Raw genomic sequence first — 19274 nt, forward strand, 5'->3', positions numbered from 1 at the left:
ATTACTTCCAATATTACTTTTGATCACTGGGATGATCATAAGAAATCAGCCAGAGTTCTAGAAATTATGCTTTAGAAGACCAAAACCAGCCTTTTGTTGATGAGGGGTTTCCTTCTATTTCCTGAGTGTTTCCTAGTTGTTAAGTTGGTATTGGTATCTGCCACTGACTGCTGATGGTGCAGGGAAGGATGAAGACAGGAGAAAGCAGCCTTCTGGACTGCCTCAGGGACTCAGTCCTGAGTGAAGGGACCACATTCACTGAGTCGAGGAGCACACAAGGACGATACGGAGGTTCTTAATGTAGCAGCGTTTGTGGCAACAACTCTGGCCTGGATTGTGGGTCTGCCCAGAGGACACACGCTGCAGCTCACACCTTGTCAAGTGGGGTGTGTTACAACACCGCTTACAGGTGAATTGTACGTACTTCTAATGTCGTATATAGTAAGAATGGAAACAAAGGTGTGATTGAACAGTACATAAATTAGGGAATGTCCAGTGAAAGTTATGTTTAGGTGGAAGGCTAGCAAAAAAAAAAAAAGTTATGTGCAATTTCCAGGAGATAGGAGAAAACTAGACAACAGACTTATAACTAGTTTCTCATGTAATACAGATTCTTTTCAATGGTTATTCAAAGCTACTCTGAACATGACCAATGTTCCTTAGTTTTTGTGGCCTTATCAACATAATGTCACTCTTACTAAAAAGAATTTAGTTGTTTGAAGCTAGAATAAAGCATTGTTTCTGCAGTCCCATAAGAAGTAAGAAGAAACTCAAACGGCCCATCATTCATAATATTCTAAAGAAAGAAATGCATGCTTAGAATGGCTCTTACTTTCAGTCATTAGCTCCACATGGCAGACCTCTAAGCAAGCTGGAGTAAGAAAGAAGCAGGGCATTGGACAGGGAGACAGAGCAGGACAGAGTACACACACCTGAAAGAAATCAGAAGAAATACCAAGTTCGCAGAGCCAAGAGTATCGCAGAGGAGATGCAGCAATGTCTGTCTCTGATCAGACGACAGCCTGGGTGTCAAGCTAGAAATATCCAATTCTCAAAAGTTGTTTTAAAACATTCCATGTAATTTAAAAATCTCTCTTCCAAATCAGCCTGTCCTGACAGATGTCTGGCTCATGGAGCAGCAAAGTTTACATTAAAATGTAGAGAGCTGCTGGATGTGCACCAAGGGCACAAGGAGGAGACTGCAGACGAGCACAAGCAGAAGCCCAGACTTGTGAGCAGCACCCACCCCAGCAGTGACCCCCTAATACTTGTCCAGTCTGATGTGTGGTGTTGCCCCCACTACCCTGATGCTCCAGGTGGGCAGGACTCTGTCTCCTAAATCCCCAGCACCCGGCACTGTGCCTGGACCCCAGTAGGAGCACGATGATTTCTTAATGAATAAATGAGCAAATGGAAAAACGCTTGAACAAACAAGAACTGAATCCCCTATTAACATGTTCTGTCTCTTCAGCTTGCAAAGATTTTAGCCCGAAGGCATCTGACATGTTTTACTTAAACGAAAACGACAGGCGACATTTGATCTGGGTATGCCTGGTAGACATCAGTAATTTCATTATTTCCAGAAGACAACTTCTGAAATACTGAACTAAGTTCATGAAATTTTAATCTGGGTACGTAAGTTCAGAACCGCTGAAATGGAAGATATGCAGTCTATGACTTGAGAATTTATCATTTACACTAAGATTCATGTCTGCAAAATATATTTTATCGGTAAACATAGGGTAAATAAAAACCATACATAAAATTCAGGGGAACAAAAAAAAAATCACACTTCCATATGTATATTTATGAGCCTACCACTGAAATAGCAATGTGAGCACCATGTTCATAGCTCTTCCTGTAATCATAGAATACACATCATTATTATGATATCATTATCATATAACATAAGCATTATAGAGTACCTCTTTCATATATTGTCATAGATTAAACGGTTTTTTTAACTGCTATTCACTGCAAAGGCCTTTGCAGTAAGAAACATTACTGAAACTCAATGAACTAAGAAATTTGTTTTTAAATAGTAATTTAGACATTCCTCCAGAGTCTATTTTAATAAGAAAGGCAAGACCATCCTATTTATTTCCTCCAGTTGTGTAAAGTACTAAATCCTGGTCGGTCCTGAAGAGTATTTTTGAGTACTTCCTTCAACCCAGACCTTTCAAATGTACTTACCCAGAAGCATATCAGATCTTTCTCTAGCATACACACCTCCTGGGACAAATTTAAAAGCCGTGCACCAAGCACAGAAAAATATTTCTAGAAGATAAAATATCATGGCAACGGTCATGGGTTTCCCAGGGCTTGACTCTGAGCTCATAAGGTGTCCAAGCACGTGAGGCCACATGGACGCCGTGAAGAGGGCCAGCACCCAGCCCGAGACAGCGGCTGCCCACGTGGGCAGGTACAGGAGGCCCGCAGCTGAGGCTGCTCCTGTTTGAGAGACAGAAAGGAAAAGCATCAGCCAGAAAAGCAGTAACAGGCTCTTCCATGTTCTTAAAAAAAGAAAGAGAGAGAGAGAGGAATAATAAGCTTATAGCTATTTAGAGCCAAAAGGGACCTCAGGGGCGTACTGGTCCAATTTTCAGACTGGTAAGAAACTAAGGTCTTAGCCAGGTTAACACGCTTTGCTCAAGGTCACGCAGCTAGTTACTTGCACAGCTGGAGGTGGAATGTGAGTCCAGTGAGTCTCAGTCCAGGGCTGCTTCTTCGGGAAGAGCAGGGGGAGAGGAGAAGGCATTTAGCTTAGGAGAAGGTTATTTGTGTTAAGACCCTTATAGCAAAAACTGCAATTATCTGTAACACCAAAATTATATTAATTTTACCAGCCGGATCTAGGACATTAGAAAACATGTAGAGTCAGTGTGGCTTCTAGAACATTTTTGTTAAGAAACTTTCTAAAGGAGTTTCCATCCATTTAAATGCTGCCCATCATCCCATGATACATAAACTGCCTTTCCCAGTCACACAGCCCCACAGGAAGCTGTGACTGAGGCAGCATGGTAGACACACTGCTTTCCTGTTCTTTCTGCAGGCAGTTCACCCGTCACACACCGCCGGAGAGGTGCTGGGAGATGCGCAATCCACCTGGTCCGCAGCAGACACTTAGTACATGTTTGCTAATATGTTGAGCCAAATCTGAGGGAATAGACATTTCTCCATATTCCTAAGAAATTCGCTTGAAGACAGCAGCACAGCAGGGTCTTACAGGACCTCATTTTGGAGCCACCAATATAACACCTTTCCATAGAACAGGACATTTTCTAGACATTAGAAATTTCAATCAATGTTATATAATTGCGACCCATGCTGCAGGGGTGTCCACAGTAGACTCCTCCCTGCTTGGGGCAAGCGCGCCAGGAAGTGGATCCAGCTGGCTTCTGAGTATCCCACAGCTCTCACCTGTCAACTTGTTCCATCCCAGGACAACGCCATGTGATTGTCTATTCCTCCCCACTTCAAAAAGAACATCACTCAGATGAACACGAGAACCAGATCGCAGGGCCCACTACAACCCAAAGATTTTAACTCCATCGTTAGACCTTCAAATTCTTAGACCTGGCAATGGTTATTTTCATTGCCAAAATTTTTTTCATTTTGCAGTAAACAAATGTAATGCTTATTCACTGTAGAAAATTTAAGACCACTGAACTATAAAGAAGGAATTAGGGATGGCCTAAGCCTGAGATGAGATGATCACAGCTAATATTCCAATGTATTTATTTCCCCATGTCTTTTTCCATGTACATACAGAAGTATTTTTACATAAATGGAATCACATCACATATTGAGGACTATATTCTGCTCTTTATGGGTCATTATATCAAGAACATTTTTCATGTTATTAATATTTTTCTTCTAAAACATATTATGTACATATACTATTCCACCGGATAAATATACCCCAATGTAAGCAACCATTTTCCTATTGTTGGCCATTTAGGAAGCTTCCGACACTATGAGGAACATCTTTTTTTGTCAGTAAATCTCTTACTACAACTCTGATTATTTCCCGAAAATAATTCTTAAAAAGATTCTTAGAAGTATAAACTACTGGGGGAGGGGATAGCTCAGTGGTAGAGTGCCTGCCTAGCACGCACAAGGTCCTGGGTTCATTCCCCCGTACCTCCACTTAAAAAGTAAGTTAATAAGTAAACCTAATTGCCTCCTCCCCTAAAAGAAAAAAATGAAGCACAAACTACTGCATCAAGAGGCAAGCATTTTGAAGAGTCATTTCTTGTGGTTACCTGCCCTCCTGAGAGGCTACCCCAGTTTCCAGTTTCTCCAGAATCCCTGCCAAGTCTCCCCTTTTGAACCCCGCCAAAAGTATGTCTTTCTAAAAATCCTTATCAAATTAATGATGAAAGTCATACCATACTTTGATTTTCATTTATTTGATTATTAGTGACAGTGAATTGTTCCTGTTTACCAGCTCACAATGACTATTTTTCAAAAGAATGAGTCCTAATTTGATATTCTAATCTAAAGACAGCAAAATAGCTTTGTTGCTTCTCTTACAACAAAGAATTATCTGAAGGGAAAGAAAACATCGCTTCAAATTTCCTTTGACTGTTATCACTTGCATTTTTAATTTAGTTTCTATTTTTAAATGGGCTACATATTTTTAAATCCACTAAAACTGTATTTTGAAATAGGTTATACATTCAAAATCTAAAGTAAAACGGAGTCCCTCTGAACCCTGGAGGTTCATCTATTCCTTCCCCTTAGTGAAGGCAACCAATGTTAGCATTTCCCTCTGCATCCTTCTGGAGACAATCTGCACATAGAAAGAAATGTGCACGAATGTGCATTTCCCTCCCTTTCTGCACACCAGTGGTAGCATATGATACACTGTGAGTCACTTTGCCTTTTTCTCTCAACTGTACAGCTTAACTACTTTTCATTTGAGGCTGAGTCCTTCCAAATAATCTCCCCCAGATCTTTACAACATGTAAGACACTGAGCAGAATGCATGGTAATTAAACTTTCCAGTAATATTTACCATAACTAACATGTTTATTTTCAATGGGCCAAATTTCTCATACAGTAAAATTGTAAGCACACAGCATAGATCCTATCAATGCATTTAGTACATTTATGTCTTTTTTAATAGAGCTTTGTAGGGGGAGGGTATAGCTCAGTGGTTAGAGAACATGTTTAGCATGTAGGAGGTCCTGGGTTCAATCTCCAGTACTTCCATTAAAGTAACTAAATAAATAAATAAACCTAATTACCACCCCCAACAACAACAAAAAAAAAGAACTTAGATTTTACTAATTTAATTGCCATCAAGATCTAAAGGTCCTTTATCTTTGCATTTCGGATGTGCTACTGGTCACTGACATAATTAATTTCATGCTAAGACCCAATTGGGATTGCAAACTTCAATGGTACAATGAAAAAATAATTTTATTTTTCTATATTCTGCTTTATGGGTGTTTTCCAGAGATGAATCACAGTGGAAAGTGGGCACCATCTCTAGGTAATTAAGTGTGAGCTCCGACTTAATTCAGGTGAGCAGGCATCAGAGAGGGAGCTGAAGCTTGTGAGTTATGGTCCTGCTTTCCTCTCTGCTGCAAACAGCCCACCAGAAGCCTTAAATCTGCTGCCCCTAAGGCCTTCTATTTAATAGCTCAGAGAGACAGCCAGACTAGATTAGGTTTGACTCTCAAGGCTGTGCTTACTTATCTGGGGAAATAAGGATAAGCATAAAACTCTAAGTTCACAGCTTTTCTGTTCTTTAAGTTTATGTTTCTGTGATCCTCAGTTTTCCCATGTTTAACATGAAGCTGCTAATTCCCTGCCCAGTAGGTATTTTGCTTCTATTCCATGAGAAAAGGCATAATATAAATGCTGAACAGACTTTCAGTGTATTCCATGTTCCTCAGACAAATTGCAGGCAGATTAAGAAGCTCTCCATGCTCATTGCAAACTCAGCAGTTACAATGTTATCTGCCTCTTTTCCTGCGGAATCTCAGGAGGTATCTCTCTGATGAGAAGGAAGGTTACTCCTATATTATATTCACACAAACTTCCACAGACCCCATACAGAATGCCGACCCGAAATTACACAAGCAAGTAAAAGTAATCAATGTGACTGCAGCTGTTTGCTCACACAGCTCCAGGAGGATGAGGACCTGGTTAACCTCATTAACTGCGCAGCCTATTTGGATGACGCACACATCTCCATGCAAGGGTGGTGGCGCTTACGGTGTAGGAGAATGTACCTATTGTGTTATTCAACCCATCTCGTCTATTACCATTACCTGTAGCCTCACAAAGCCGCACCCAGCATTTAGCACAACCCTCTGAATCGCCTGCTTAATTAAAATATATAAGGACATCTCTCCTCATAGAAACCAAACACGTGTTTGCCCTGGCACAGAGTGGGGATTTTTTATTTAACACTAACACTGACTCTACCCACTTCTGCATTTTGAGGGGAAGGGAGGAGGGTGGTGTAATTCAGTCCCAGTGATAAAACAGTCATAAGCATAAAAATAAGGAGTGCTCCTCAAACATGACAGTCTTCATCAATATTCTGTAGTCCTAAAGGGAGTGACTGAGGAGAGAGGGTTCAAGCCTTTGAATAAGTAAACGTGGACCCCAAGGCTGGGGAGAGGCGTGAGGATGAAACTGTAATATACGAAAGAGAAAGGGAAATTGAGCTTCATGTGGAGTCCCAAAGGTGGGCACTCCTGAAAACCAGAGAAGCGAGGGATCTTGGAGAGGGGAAAAGGTCGGCTACGTGGCAATATCTAACCCTCCAGCAACTCAGACCATCAGGAAAACGGTTATGACCGCTGGGCCTGGATAAGTCATTTAGGAGACAGGCAAGATTATGTCAGTATAGCCCGGGGGAGTAAGACAGCTGCAGGAGGAGCGGGGGAAACGGAGCAGAAGGAAGCAGGAACGTGGAGCCCGAAGCCACTGGGAACCGGGGGGACGTCTGGGTTCCAGTGGCTGCAGCTGATTCGAGCAGGCCACCTGGCAGCTGCATGTGTTTGTACAGTCATCTGCTTCCACTCTAGGTGCTCATGCTTGCAAGTAAATTGAGCAACCAAGCATTTCTGCAGAGCAACTCCACGTACCTGTAACCCACCAGATGAGACTGGAACCAGGAAACCATGAACAAGGCGAAATCATTAATCCACCCACCAAGCCCAGCAGAACTGCACCCCTGTTAAAAAAAAAAAATGACATGTTATAAGACACCTGACATTGTTAATATGACACCATCCCAAATACAAAACAGAAACGTATCTCCTACCTTGAGGCACATCTAAGAGATGCTATGAGTGTGCAACAACCAACAAGATAACAAAAGTCCACTAGGACCCATATTACATACATTCAGAACACTGACATAAAAGCAACTCTGACTTGACATGAATGAAAACAAAATTATGGTTACCAAAGGGGAAAGAGGTTGGGGAAGGATAAAATAAGAGTTTGGGATTAGCAGATACTAACTACTACATATAAAATAGATAAACAACAAGGTCCTACTGTATAGCACAAGGAACTATATTAAATAGCTTGTAATAACCTATGATGAAAAAGAATAAGAAAAAGAATATATATGCATAACTGAATCACTATGCTGTACACCAGAAACTAACACAACACTGTAAATCAACTATATTTCAATTTTTTAAAAAAGGCCATGGAGGACATTGTTGACTGTTGCCTATCCCTAATTCAACAACAAATGTTTATGAAGACCTACTATGTGCCAGGCTCTGTTCTAGGTGCTTGTGATCCATCAGTGTACAAAGATCCCTTTCCTCCATGTGCCCACATTCCAGTGGGGGAGGAGGACAGACAGTAAACACAACTGGCAGAGAATGCAGGATGTCAGGAGAGCAAGAGCAATGGGGTGGGGAGAGCTGGGGTGGGCAGACAGGAAACTGGAGCACGGACTAACAACACGGTGTGTGCCGCCCCTCACCCTCCCAGGGCCTGTGGTCTGTGCTGATCCTCGGTTTCCCCAAATCCCCTCAGCGCCATCTGTGGCTCTCTCGCCTTCCTCCCATCTCCCACATCTTCATCCCTTCAAAACCTGCTTATGACCCATTCCCTTAAGTAGAACCCAGAGAATTTTAGAAAGCAGTTCCTACCACAATGGTCACAGGGGATGATGGTCTAGCGTGGCGTTTCATGAGATGTGAATAGGTGTTCTAAAAAAGGAACTCCAGGCTCACATACGTTTGAGAACTGCCCTCTCCCCTAGAATCTCTGTGATGTTCATGGGCCTTGTGAATCACAAAGAAGGAAGGAGAAGGGCAGCGTTTCCAAATCCTACAGATCTGAAAGAGGTTTGGTTTTGTTTGTCTTTTCTCTCAGGGTACCTATTAACATCTTGAGAAGCCACTGTTCTGCACCACACAGTTTGGGAAACGCTCGTCTCCTGAGTTGCATCTCCATCTTTAATGTCTCACTCCAGCACACAGAAAATCATAAAATGTCTGAAAAGAAAACCCTCATTTTACAGGTAAGGAAAACAGGACCAGGGATGTCAGGTGACCGGTCCAAAGGTAAATAATGAGTTACTATTGGCCAAGCCGGCCCTCAGCCCTTGGGCTCTTGGCCCAGCTCTCCTGTGGCTCTTCCACATGACCTATGCTTGTTTTCATGGGAGCTTTGGAAACAAAGCTTTAACCCATGAGAATAAACTCCTTCCTTCCCCTCTCCTCCTTTGTGCCTTTCTTCCTTCTCTCCCTTCCTCCTAAATATGCTAGAGCACCCAAGATCAAAAAGATATAGACCGTGGATGAGATGACATATGTAAACTTCCTAGCTCAGGGCCCAACACAGAGAAAGTCATTAGTTATTAGTTCTTTTTCCCATTCCCTGCCCTCAAGGCGCTTAGTGTCTAGAAAGGATGAAGGACATAAAATAACGTCATATAAACAGTCTGTAATACAGAATAATTATCAGAGATATAAGAAGTAGGGTAGAGGATGGGGTGGGGATTCAAAGTAGTCAGTGGCATTAAGGAAGCCTTGGGGTAAGCAGGGAAGACTTCATGGAGGAGATGCTTGAACTAGGTTTTGAAGGGTGAGTAAGAGCTTGCCAGGACATCAAGGCAGAGAAGGCAGCCCAGACAGAGAGAAGAGCACATGTACACGGATGGAGGACTGGAATAGTCGGGCACAGCTGGGGAACTGAAAGTGATCAGCCCAGGTGAAGCACGCGGGTAAGTCAGGGGGCATCTGTAAAAGTGAGGGTGGGGTGCAGGTCCCGCCTTGTATGACCTGGTTTGGGGGCGGAATGCTGAAAGGTTTCAAGCAAGGGTGATGGAGTCACATCTGCACTTTGGAGAGCTCACTCTGGAGCAGTGCGGAGAAGGCCAGGCTGAAGAAAGACGGTCTGAAGACAACAGCAATAGCCTGATGAAATGAGATATGGCTGGGGACAGGGAGGAAGGGGCAGATACTTTCAGAGAAGCAGTACAATTGATTGGACTTAATGCCAAATTAGAGGCAGGAAATGAGGAAGATACAGGATTCTGAGGTGACTCCTGGGTTCCTGCTTGGATGGTGGAGTGAAAGACAGAGTGAACCAAGGCATAGAAGAGGAAGAACATGTCCAGGGAGTGAAAACTACGAAGCCCAGACTCAGACATGCTGAGTGTGAGACACCTGGGGGATGTGCCCAGATGTCGGCAGCGGAAGGAGCCAATGTGTCTGCAAATGCGGGGATTCCAGCACATTAAGAGAGAACAGATGTTTTCAGGGTTCCTCTGATCTTTTTTACATGAAAGGCTGGACCTGGCCACGGGAGAAAAAAGGTGTCAGGAAGAGCAGGGAGAGGGTCAGTGAGGACCCAGCACATACACCAAACTTAAGCTCACGATTGCTAACTCCTTGGGTGCCCCTGGTTAGAATGAGTCCCAGGGTACAGAGGAGGCAGAGATCTCCCTGGGCTTCCTCCTTTGCAGAGATGAGAGCTCTAGGCCCCACTGCCAACCTGGTCTCTCATCCGACCCCGGTCTCGTCTTGCCAGATGACTGTCACTGTAATGGGAAGATCTGGAGGAAACGGCCTGGGGATGCCGCACCTCCCCTGCCACTGAGAAGGCTCTGCTCTGCGGGAATTCCTCAGAAGGCCCTGGGCAGGAGCTCCCAGGACCTCTTACGGAGCCGTGCACAATCCTCAGCCCTCCCTCATGTACCTCCCAGCAGTCCCTCGGCACTGGGGTAAATGCCCCCCGGCTCCCTCATCTCCAGAGGACACAGTAATTTCATGCAATGTTTCCAGCGTCGAGGGCAAGTGGAATATGAAACATTTGGCTGCTCAAACAGAGGAGGAATTTCCTCAACTGCACTAGCCAATTTCTGGATTGTTTCCAAACCCCAACTCACCCGAACGGGTTAGGATCTGGCCCTGGATGGGGATGCCCGCTCACTGCCCATCTGGAAACAAGAGAGACCTCCCCGAAAATCCAGTGCGTGAGGAACATGAGACTGCCGAAGGCAGCCCCCGCCAACAACCAGTTAGGTCTGGCAGCCAACCCCTTGGCCGCCTCCCCAGGCTTCTTCCCCTCCGGCTTGCAGCCGTCACCATCTAGAATGAAACATGGGAAAGCGTCAGTTACATGGCAATTTACCCTCCATATTTAACAGACTTTAAGCCAGTAAGAAATGGTAGCTGGCTTCAAGGAGCTTACTTTAGAAGGGGAGAGGAGACAGGCAACAGCACAAAGCAGAATGCGCTGGGAGAGGTGATGTCAGGCAGCCTAGATCAGGGACAGTTTAGGGAGAAGAAAGCATTTTGGAATCTGACAATTGAAAACACAGAAAGTTACTGACTTCATGTGAAGTCCACAGTAGGAGCTAAAATGCACGTAGGAAAAGTGAAAAGTATGTTCTGGGAACAAATGCAGTCCACCTTGAGCAGAACGCTTCCGGTACACCAGGCTGCTTCTGCCCAAGAGAACAGGCCTCTTGTCTAACCCTCTGCATCCCAGGAGTGATAACAGTGCTGTGACTGAGCAGTTACTAGGTACCAGGCCCTGGCCCCAGCCCTTTATATGAACTCATTTCATCTTCACATCTTTATGAGGTAGGCTTTCTTACTAAACCCATTCTACAGATTAGAAAACTGAGGCCCACAAAAACCAAGTAACTTGTCTGAGCTCACACAGCTGGGAAAGAGAGCTTAGGCAGCACCTGTACGCTTGTTGTATTAATGACTTCCCACACAACCATGTAACAACTGGAGAGAATGCTGGCAGGAGAACTCCTCTGTAGAAACAGAGGACCCGTGGGGCAGGTGCTTTGTGACACCACGAAGCCCTTGCAGGGTAGGAGGCAGCCTCAGGGTCTGCCTGTGCAGCTGGCAGCCCAATTGCATGAGGAGGAAGAAAGCCATTCTGCCAATAAAGGAGTCAGAGAAAGGAGAAGCAGAGCTGAAAGCTACAGGGCTGCGGGAGAGGGTGGTGAAGACAGAGGGAGGCAGGGGCCTGAAGGCTAAGCAGTTTTCGGAGAAGAGAGACACCCAACCTGCACGTGCTGAGTAACCCTGCTGCATCCTGTGACGGGTGACCCATCCCCCAGACCCAGGCCATCTTCAGTAAAGCTACAGAAAACACCAAGGATGATCAGATATCCTGGAAGAGCTGGTGAGGAGTCAAGTTTTGTAAATGGGGCACAGAGCAAACACAGGAAGCACCTGACAGCTGGGTCACATACATTTAAAACAGAGGCAAGAAAGAAGAAAACTGAAGTCAGGAACTGTAAGCGATCCCCTGAAGTCCTGATACTTATCAGGCTGCACCTGTGAAATTTGCTGCCTGAGTTTCCGCCTTTACGTGTTAGTTTCATAAAACATAAAACATGTTAGGGCACCAGACTGAGTTCTAGATGTCCTAACTAATACTAATGTCACTCGACCAATTTACACGCATCATGTTCCCCTGTTTTGTGCCCAAATCAGGGCCAACTGGGAATTATACAAGCCCTTTGTTCAGGGTGAGCCAAACCCTCTAAAATTCCATTCATCTCTGAGATTTCTCCTTGTATTTGCCAAAGAACAGCAATCTACTGAGACAGACACAAAAAGCCAGGAGCAAGTTCAGAATCTAGGAACACTTTTCCTTTCTTCTCAGGAGAGGCTCACATCAGCATAGGAAGCAAACATCCCAGGTAGGTATGTGTGTGTCTCCGAGAAAGTTCGCTCCGGAGGAAGACGAGTGATTTCAAAGGTGGTGTGAATACATAGAATTTCCCTTCTTTTCAAGTTTCAGATTTGGAGCTTAAAATATCTTCCGATGTCTAGGGGTGGGGAAAACAAGACCAAAAATCAACTAACAAAACCCATGTAGCAACCAGGGCCCTCACTCACAAATAATTTCCCAGAGTGTGAAAGGTCTTCTGGGGTCAGCACAGAGGATCCTTGGAGACCCTTGTCCAGAGGGAAAAAGGAGGAAGACAGAGCTGAAAGCCAGCCGTGAGTGTGAGGCCTGCTCTGCCACTCCACGCTGAGATGAGCCAGAGATGGCTTGTCATTGTCACCCTCTGTGCGGGAGAGAAAAAGGTGCCTTCTGCTTAGATGACAGTCCATTGCCTGTGCCCATGACTCTCTTGGGGGAAAGAAAAACAAATGAAAATGGAAATAGAGTGCAGAAAGATTAATTCCATTTTTTCAGGATGCGTTTCATTCAGATAAGAAAGGTGAACCATGCAAGAGAGAAAATCGCTAAATAAATTGGGCCTACACTTACCTGTGTAAATGCGATCTAATGTAGCTATGGTACTTAATGTCAGTATCACTCTGTTGGACATCTGATAAGTCCAGACTGGGTTTAGTGAGGTGTACCAAATGCGGAGAACAACAAGAAGAACCTGTCCTAAAATGAATCCCCAGATTCTGAGGTACCTGGAAGTACAAAGATATCTTTAATGACTTTTTATGTGGTTTCAGTGTACGCTGTCCATCATGAATTTCACAGTGTCATGGTAGTATATGAGTATATGAGATAGTCTTGTTGGTAATCTGCCATGATTCACATGCCTTAGCCATTATACAGCCCATCACCTGGACAACTTGTTATAATTCCTTACTTCTTACATTATTGCGACTGATGGCAAATATTCACATCCTGGTTTGGTTAAAAGGGAAAAAAAAATGAGACTTCTACAAGGCCTTATGCGAGGTAAATACTATATCTTGGAACCCCTGGTCCCAACTTTCCCTTTGGTAACTGATCACACTTGTGTGTCTCTAGGCATAAGATATGAACCATACCTTTGCAAACCACTGCCTGTCCACCACTTCACAGCTTGCACTATCAGCGAGGAAGACAGACCAAGTGCAAGGACCACCAGCCGAAGTTCAGCATTTGGAGACTGGAAGGAGGTAATGCTGCCTACAAACAAATTAAGGAGAACTAAACATTTCTGGCCATCATGCACTGGTATTCAACGATATGCGTTTGATAACTGTTGTGTCTGATACCATGTTTACACTCAGGAAGATGAGTTACTATATAATTGTGAGTGCTCATAAATCTTTTGAAAAATTATTATTGCGATATCATTCATACCATAGAATTCAGCATGTTCAAGTGCACAGTTCAATGTTTTTAAATATATTCACAGTTATGCCACTGCTGCCACTGACGCCACAAGATTTTCATCACCCCAAGAAGAAACCCATACCTGTTAGCAGTCACTCTCTTTTCCTCCTCTTCCCCTCAGCCCCATCCCCTAGCCCCTGGCAGCCACTAATCTACTTCCCATCTGTGTGGATTTTTCCTATTCTGGTCATTTCATATAAATGAATCATACAATATATAGCCTTCTGTGACTAGTTTTTCCACTTAGCATAAAGTTTTCAAGGTTCATCCATGTCGTAGCATGTATAAGTGCTTCATTCCTTTTTATAGCTGAATAATATCCCATTGCATGGATTTACTGCAATTTATTTATCCATACATCAGTTGATGGGCATTTGGGTTGTTTCCACTTTTGGGCTATTATGCATAATGCTGCTATGAACATTTGTGTACCAGGTCTTATGGGAACATATATTTCCATTTTTCTTGGGTCTATACCAAGGTGTGGAGTTGCTGGGTCATATGATGACTGTGTTTAACATTTTGAGAAATTGCCAAACTATTTTCCAAATAAGCTGCACCATCTTACATTCCCACCAGCAATGCCTGAGGATTTCAGTATCTTCATATCCTGGCTAACACTTATTATTGTCTATCTTTTTGATCATAGCCACATTAGTGGGTCAAAATATTTAAGGTCAAAAATAATGTGAATCAATTGTTGTATGAACTATTTAAATAGTTGACTACATAGTAATTAACCTAGAATATCCTATGTGTCAGCAGGGGGATAGCATGTAACACTTTTTTGTAGTTATGTAAGAATACTTTAGGACTCTTTAAAAACAAAGTTGTTTCATTTCCTTAAGAAGCATCTGAAAAGGGAGTTTAAGGCTTACTGCATCTTCTGTTTAGCATCAGCGAAGCTCAATGGTTACGTGGAAGAGTATCTGGCAGAAACTGGCCTCCTCATGCTCAACTCTGAGTCACTTTCCTACCTGCTCCACTTTCTCGAATACAACTCTGCCTCTGCTCAGAGGAAGGAGATGAAAGGGGAACGACAGGAAGCATCCCAAACACCACACCCCAAACTTATTTACTATTACATTATAGCCACCAGAAGTTACTGGTCCAGAACGGGACTCAAATATAAAGAACTGTCCCAGGAACTGCTCGGTGGGTGGTCTCATAGGTAAAGCTGGCAGGGGCAGCACTGAGCAAAGGCAACGGAAAAGTGCCACTGACGAGATCCCTCCAGCCGAGGAGTGATGAGGCCGCGGTCACTCACAGGATGCTGTAAGCCAAGGGCAATTGAACTTAGTTCTATATATACTCAATTCAGGGTAGAAAGTTTCACCTCTATTATTTTTGGAGCTGAAAATTTCACAGTTATGTGATGTCTTTTCATTCCTGTGGATACCATCTTTTCAAAGGATGCATTTTCCTGTGGTCTTTACCACTGCTGTTTCTGAGCTCAAGACCTCTGTGGGCTACCACAGATCTCACTGCACTTGCTACCCATGTTCTGCCTTCTTCAGGGACTGACACACAGAAAAGCAGGCCACTCCCTAGGGATTTCTGTCACTGTTTCTGAAAAAATGTCAAATGACTGTTCCCAGATGGAAGAAATATACAGCATGGTTCATGAACAAATGCCACTTGGAAAACTCAGAGAAACCAAGCATGTTAACAGAAGAAGGGCAAGATTTTTCAACTGCAGATTCAACCAGACTAGAGTCTGGCGTTTTGATTTTTTAAACATTTTCTCCATGACCTCGTCTTCTTACTTTTTTACTACTAGTCCCTTTCCAAGGTCTCTCAATATTTATTAATATTAATAATCTCAATTCTTTGTGATAGTAAATGTATGTGTCAAATCTTTTTAGTTGCTGGCTTTGGGCAATGTAACATATCGAAATTCAGAATTCAAAAGTATAAAAGGTACACAGTGCAAAGTTCCCATTTCATCCCTGTGTCTAGGTACCATATTTTTCACCCTAGAAGCTACTAAAATGATATCAGCTGGGTATTTAAAAAATACTCTCAGAGCTATTTACTGCATGTTCAATTAATTACTCAATATATTTTCATCTAACCTAGTTTACACAAATATTAGTATTCTGCACATACTGTTTAGTGCTCCTTTTTTCCCCACTTAATAATGTATTTTGAAGAACATTCCATTTCCTTATATAAATGTTCTCATTCTTTAATATAGCTGCATTTATATTCTATCATATTCCAAGTTTCATAACCACAATTTATTTAACTAATCTATCCCACATAAATGACATTTAGCTTATTTCTAATGTCATTATTACAAACATTGTTGCAATGATTCAATAATTTTCTATTTTTATCATGTTACACATATGTGAGTATTATCTGTAGAACATACTCCCAAAAGTGGAGCTGCTGAATGTGTGTGTGTGTGTGTGTGTGTGTGGTAATTTAGATAAATACTGCTAAATTGTCTTTTGCAGAAGTTATGCTAATTTACATTCCCACCAGCAGTGCACAAGTGCCTGTTTCCCATGGTTACAAGACAGTGTTATCAGTTTGTTCTTTGCCAATCTGACATGTAAACCTATCTATAAATATGTGTGTATATATGTACTGTATTGTATGTGTTTTATATATGTATGTATTGTATTGTATACATTTTAGTATCTTTTTAAGAACGAATTCTATTTCCTTTCCAGTAAACTGATCATATTTCTTTTCCATTGAGTTGTGGTTCTTTTTTATTATTGATGTGTAAAAACTCCATATATTAGTAAAATCAGCTCTTTGAGTAGAAGAGGTGCAATACTTCTTCTAATCTGTTGTTTACCTTTGCTTTTTATGCTGTTCATCATGCATAATTTTCACATTTTTATGCAGTATCATTTAGGAATTTTTAATGGCTTCTGAGATTTGTGTCACAGAAAAAGAACACCATGTATTCCAGACTTGACCTGTTCTGCAAGGTATCTTTTCCCTCTTCATTTCAGTGATCTTTAAGCTTTTCCAGTCTGACAGGAAAGTTAGACATGTAAATATGCTGACTCTGGGTCTTAGTCTTCTAATTCCACTAAAACTCTTCAAGATAGTAGTAAGAGGAAGAGACATCTTTTATTTTTTATGTAATCACTTAGCTTCCAAAAGAACAGTCTACATACTGTCACTTGATTGTTAATTAAAAATAAAAAACTTAAGGAATCACTGTCAAATCTTACCAACGGTGATTATCCGCAGCAGGGCGAGCACCCACTTCTTGTTAACCAGCTCCCAGAAAGGAGTAATCATGAGGAAGACTGGAGAAAGAAATGCTATGGCAAAAGCCTCCAGCCCAGTGAGTCCCAGTGTTTGCAGAGGAAAGTAATAGATCATTGGTCCCAGGCCATGGCAGAGAGACCAAGAAACATATCCTTAAAAAAAAAAAAAAAAGTTTCTAAGAAACAAAGTTTACTTTCGTCATGGTTTCAAACCGTAGCCCTGCCATCCACTCCAACTGCTCTAGCTGACCACTCTCCTTCAGGATTCTGGCCTTAACTGGGTTCCAGTAACAGAATTCCTCCCATTCCCCTGTCAGGCCCAGGATGAGAATGGCTTCCTGCTTTTCTGAGTCCCTCAACATCCCTTGTTTGTCCCTTTAACCTCATTCATACCCCTATCGGTATTATTAAAGACTCTCCATTTGGAACTTCTGGGTTGAATGTGATTTCCTGTCAGAACCCTGATTGATAAAATTTCCTAAGTCAACCCTTCTTCAATGATAATATCATGAAAATCAAAAAGAGCAACAAACAGCAAGACTCTTTCCTTCCACTTCAGCTAAAGGCAGGTTAGTTAGGCAATAATCATTATCTTGTGAGTGGACCATTTTAAACCTAGCCCTTCGGGTACAGTATCCAGCAGTGGAATACTCACTTTCTCCTCTGCTGCTACAAACTGTCGTCTTCTACAATGGTGATAATTAACTGGTGGGCATTTACCATGTGCTAGGCACTGTGCTAAGTATTTACAGCCATCTTCTCTCTTATTCCTCATACAACCCGTGCCCTATTGACACTATTTCTACTCCCCTCTTACAAATGCAAACTCAAACCACCACCACCACCACCACCAAAAAAGCCCCCCAAGACTCAGAGAGTTAAGTAACTGCCTAAGGTCACAAAAGTAGCAAATGGCAGAGTGAACTTAAAACCGAGCAGTCCGGTTCCAGTCCACTCTTAGTCAGCAAAACAGTACTTTTAACCACCTCACAGAGCCATTAAGACAAAACGAGATCAAGCACACAGAGCACCTAGCACCCTGGGTACTTACTGAATGTAACTCGCTTCACATCGCGGAGATACAGATTAAGCCAAAAAATGGGCCCCCTTGGGCACTTAAAACTCCCAGAAAATCAAGTTCTTAGGAAAGTGCCCCTTTCGGGTCACTTGGAATGCTTGTTTCCCCATGAACAGCGAGATTCTAGCAATCTCCCAAAGGTCTGTCTGGGACTTCTGATTTTAATCCTACAAACCCGACAGAATGACACCAATCATTTTTCTTGGGACTTTTTGCAAAGCTGCTAAGTGAGCACACAGGACTCGAGTTCGACGCTTTCGGCCAAGTGCTCAAATGTGCAGCCACTACCCAAGGCCACTTGGGCTGAGCCAAACCTTGCGCCCTGGGTGCTCACCTACAGCCGCCAGGGGAAACAGGTGCCCCTTTCTTTATGTAAGGTCAAGTTCATGGGGTGATAGGTCTTGGGATTGGTACCAGCCACGCGGTTCAAGGGCGAAACGTGAAGAAGCCGCACCCCAGGGTGGCGCGGGAGCTCGGGAGGACTCGTCGGAGCTCTGAATCCTCGGCTCCGAACCTCAATCTAAGGCTTTTTTCCTTTTTCTTTTTCTTTTTCTTTTTCTTTTTTTCTTTTTCTTTTACCCTTCAGCAGCAAAAGTTCCCACGGGCGATAAGCATCTCTATTCCGAGCTCCGAGCGCGCTTTCCTCCCTCCCGGAGCTCTGCCAACCCGGCCGGGCACCGCGAACCCGGCCTCGGCTTACCCAGGAGGCTCTCCAGGAGCACCTCTCTCCACGGCGAGGGCATGGCCGCGGCAGGAGCGGCGCTTTCGACGGGAGCCGCGCGGCCGCCCCGCCGTGCACACCCCGCGCCCCCGGCCGGCAGCCGCGTCCTCCCGGCCCGCTAAGAGTTTGCCTCCGCCCGCGCGGCGCGCGCGCTCCGCTGAGGCGAGGGTGGGGCCGCCCCGCCACACCCAGCTCGGCCCGCCCGGCTTCACGCCGCCCGTGCACGCCCCGCGGTCTCGGACGCCCAGCAGCCCCGCGCCACCGCCACGGCCTCCGCCGGCGCCACCGCACAGTGTGCGGGACCCGGGGCCTGGGACCCGCCGCGGGGCAAAAAAATCAGATCCCTGGTCGGCCCCGGGGAGGGCACGCTCCGAGCGCCCCGGAGGAGGGGGCAGCTTTGCAATTTCGGACCCGCGGTGCCCTTTAAACGAGGCCCCGGGGGCGCGTTGCAAGACGGAGGCTGAGACCCAGGTGCGAGCCTGAGCTGCCAGGGCCTCTGGCGCTTTGGGCGAGCAGGTGTGAACTGGGCCTTGGCGTTCCTAAGGCTTGGGCGATGCTGCCGGGCCATCAGGCACCTGCGACAACCACCTGTGCGTACTTCTCAGCTTTGGTAGTAAACAAATCGCATTCTGGAAGGGTG

The 19274-nt window shown here is 44.1% G+C and overlaps 1 protein-coding gene across 2 annotated transcripts in view; it reads right to left on the reverse strand.

Moving 5' to 3' along the window:
- The window catches only part of CWH43 (cell wall biogenesis 43 C-terminal homolog), a 40452-nt gene extending 21740 nt beyond the window's left edge, over positions 1-18712 (reverse strand). Inside the window, exons 1-7 of one of the 2 annotated variants that reach the window (XM_010992846.3) lie at positions 18614-18712; positions 16797-16988; positions 13269-13389; positions 12745-12899; positions 10385-10586; positions 7110-7198; positions 2194-2451 (exon numbers count right to left, since the gene is read on the reverse strand). In XM_010992846.3, coding sequence (XP_010991148.1) covers positions 2194-2451; positions 7110-7198; positions 10385-10586; positions 12745-12899; positions 13269-13389; positions 16797-16988; positions 18614-18656 — 1060 coding nt within the window. In that variant the 5' untranslated portion in view covers positions 18657-18712. The remainder of the gene's footprint in view (positions 1-2193; positions 2452-7109; positions 7199-10384; positions 10587-12744; positions 12900-13268; positions 13390-16796; positions 16989-18613) is intronic. The other variant, XM_031434825.2, reaches the window with a different exon arrangement.
- Between the last annotated feature and the right edge of the window lie 562 nt (positions 18713-19274).

This window comes from Camelus dromedarius, chromosome 1, assembly GCF_036321535.1.
Source record: "Camelus dromedarius isolate mCamDro1 chromosome 1, mCamDro1.pat, whole genome shotgun sequence".
In the NCBI taxonomy this organism is placed as follows: domain Eukaryota; kingdom Metazoa; phylum Chordata; class Mammalia; order Artiodactyla; family Camelidae; genus Camelus; species Camelus dromedarius.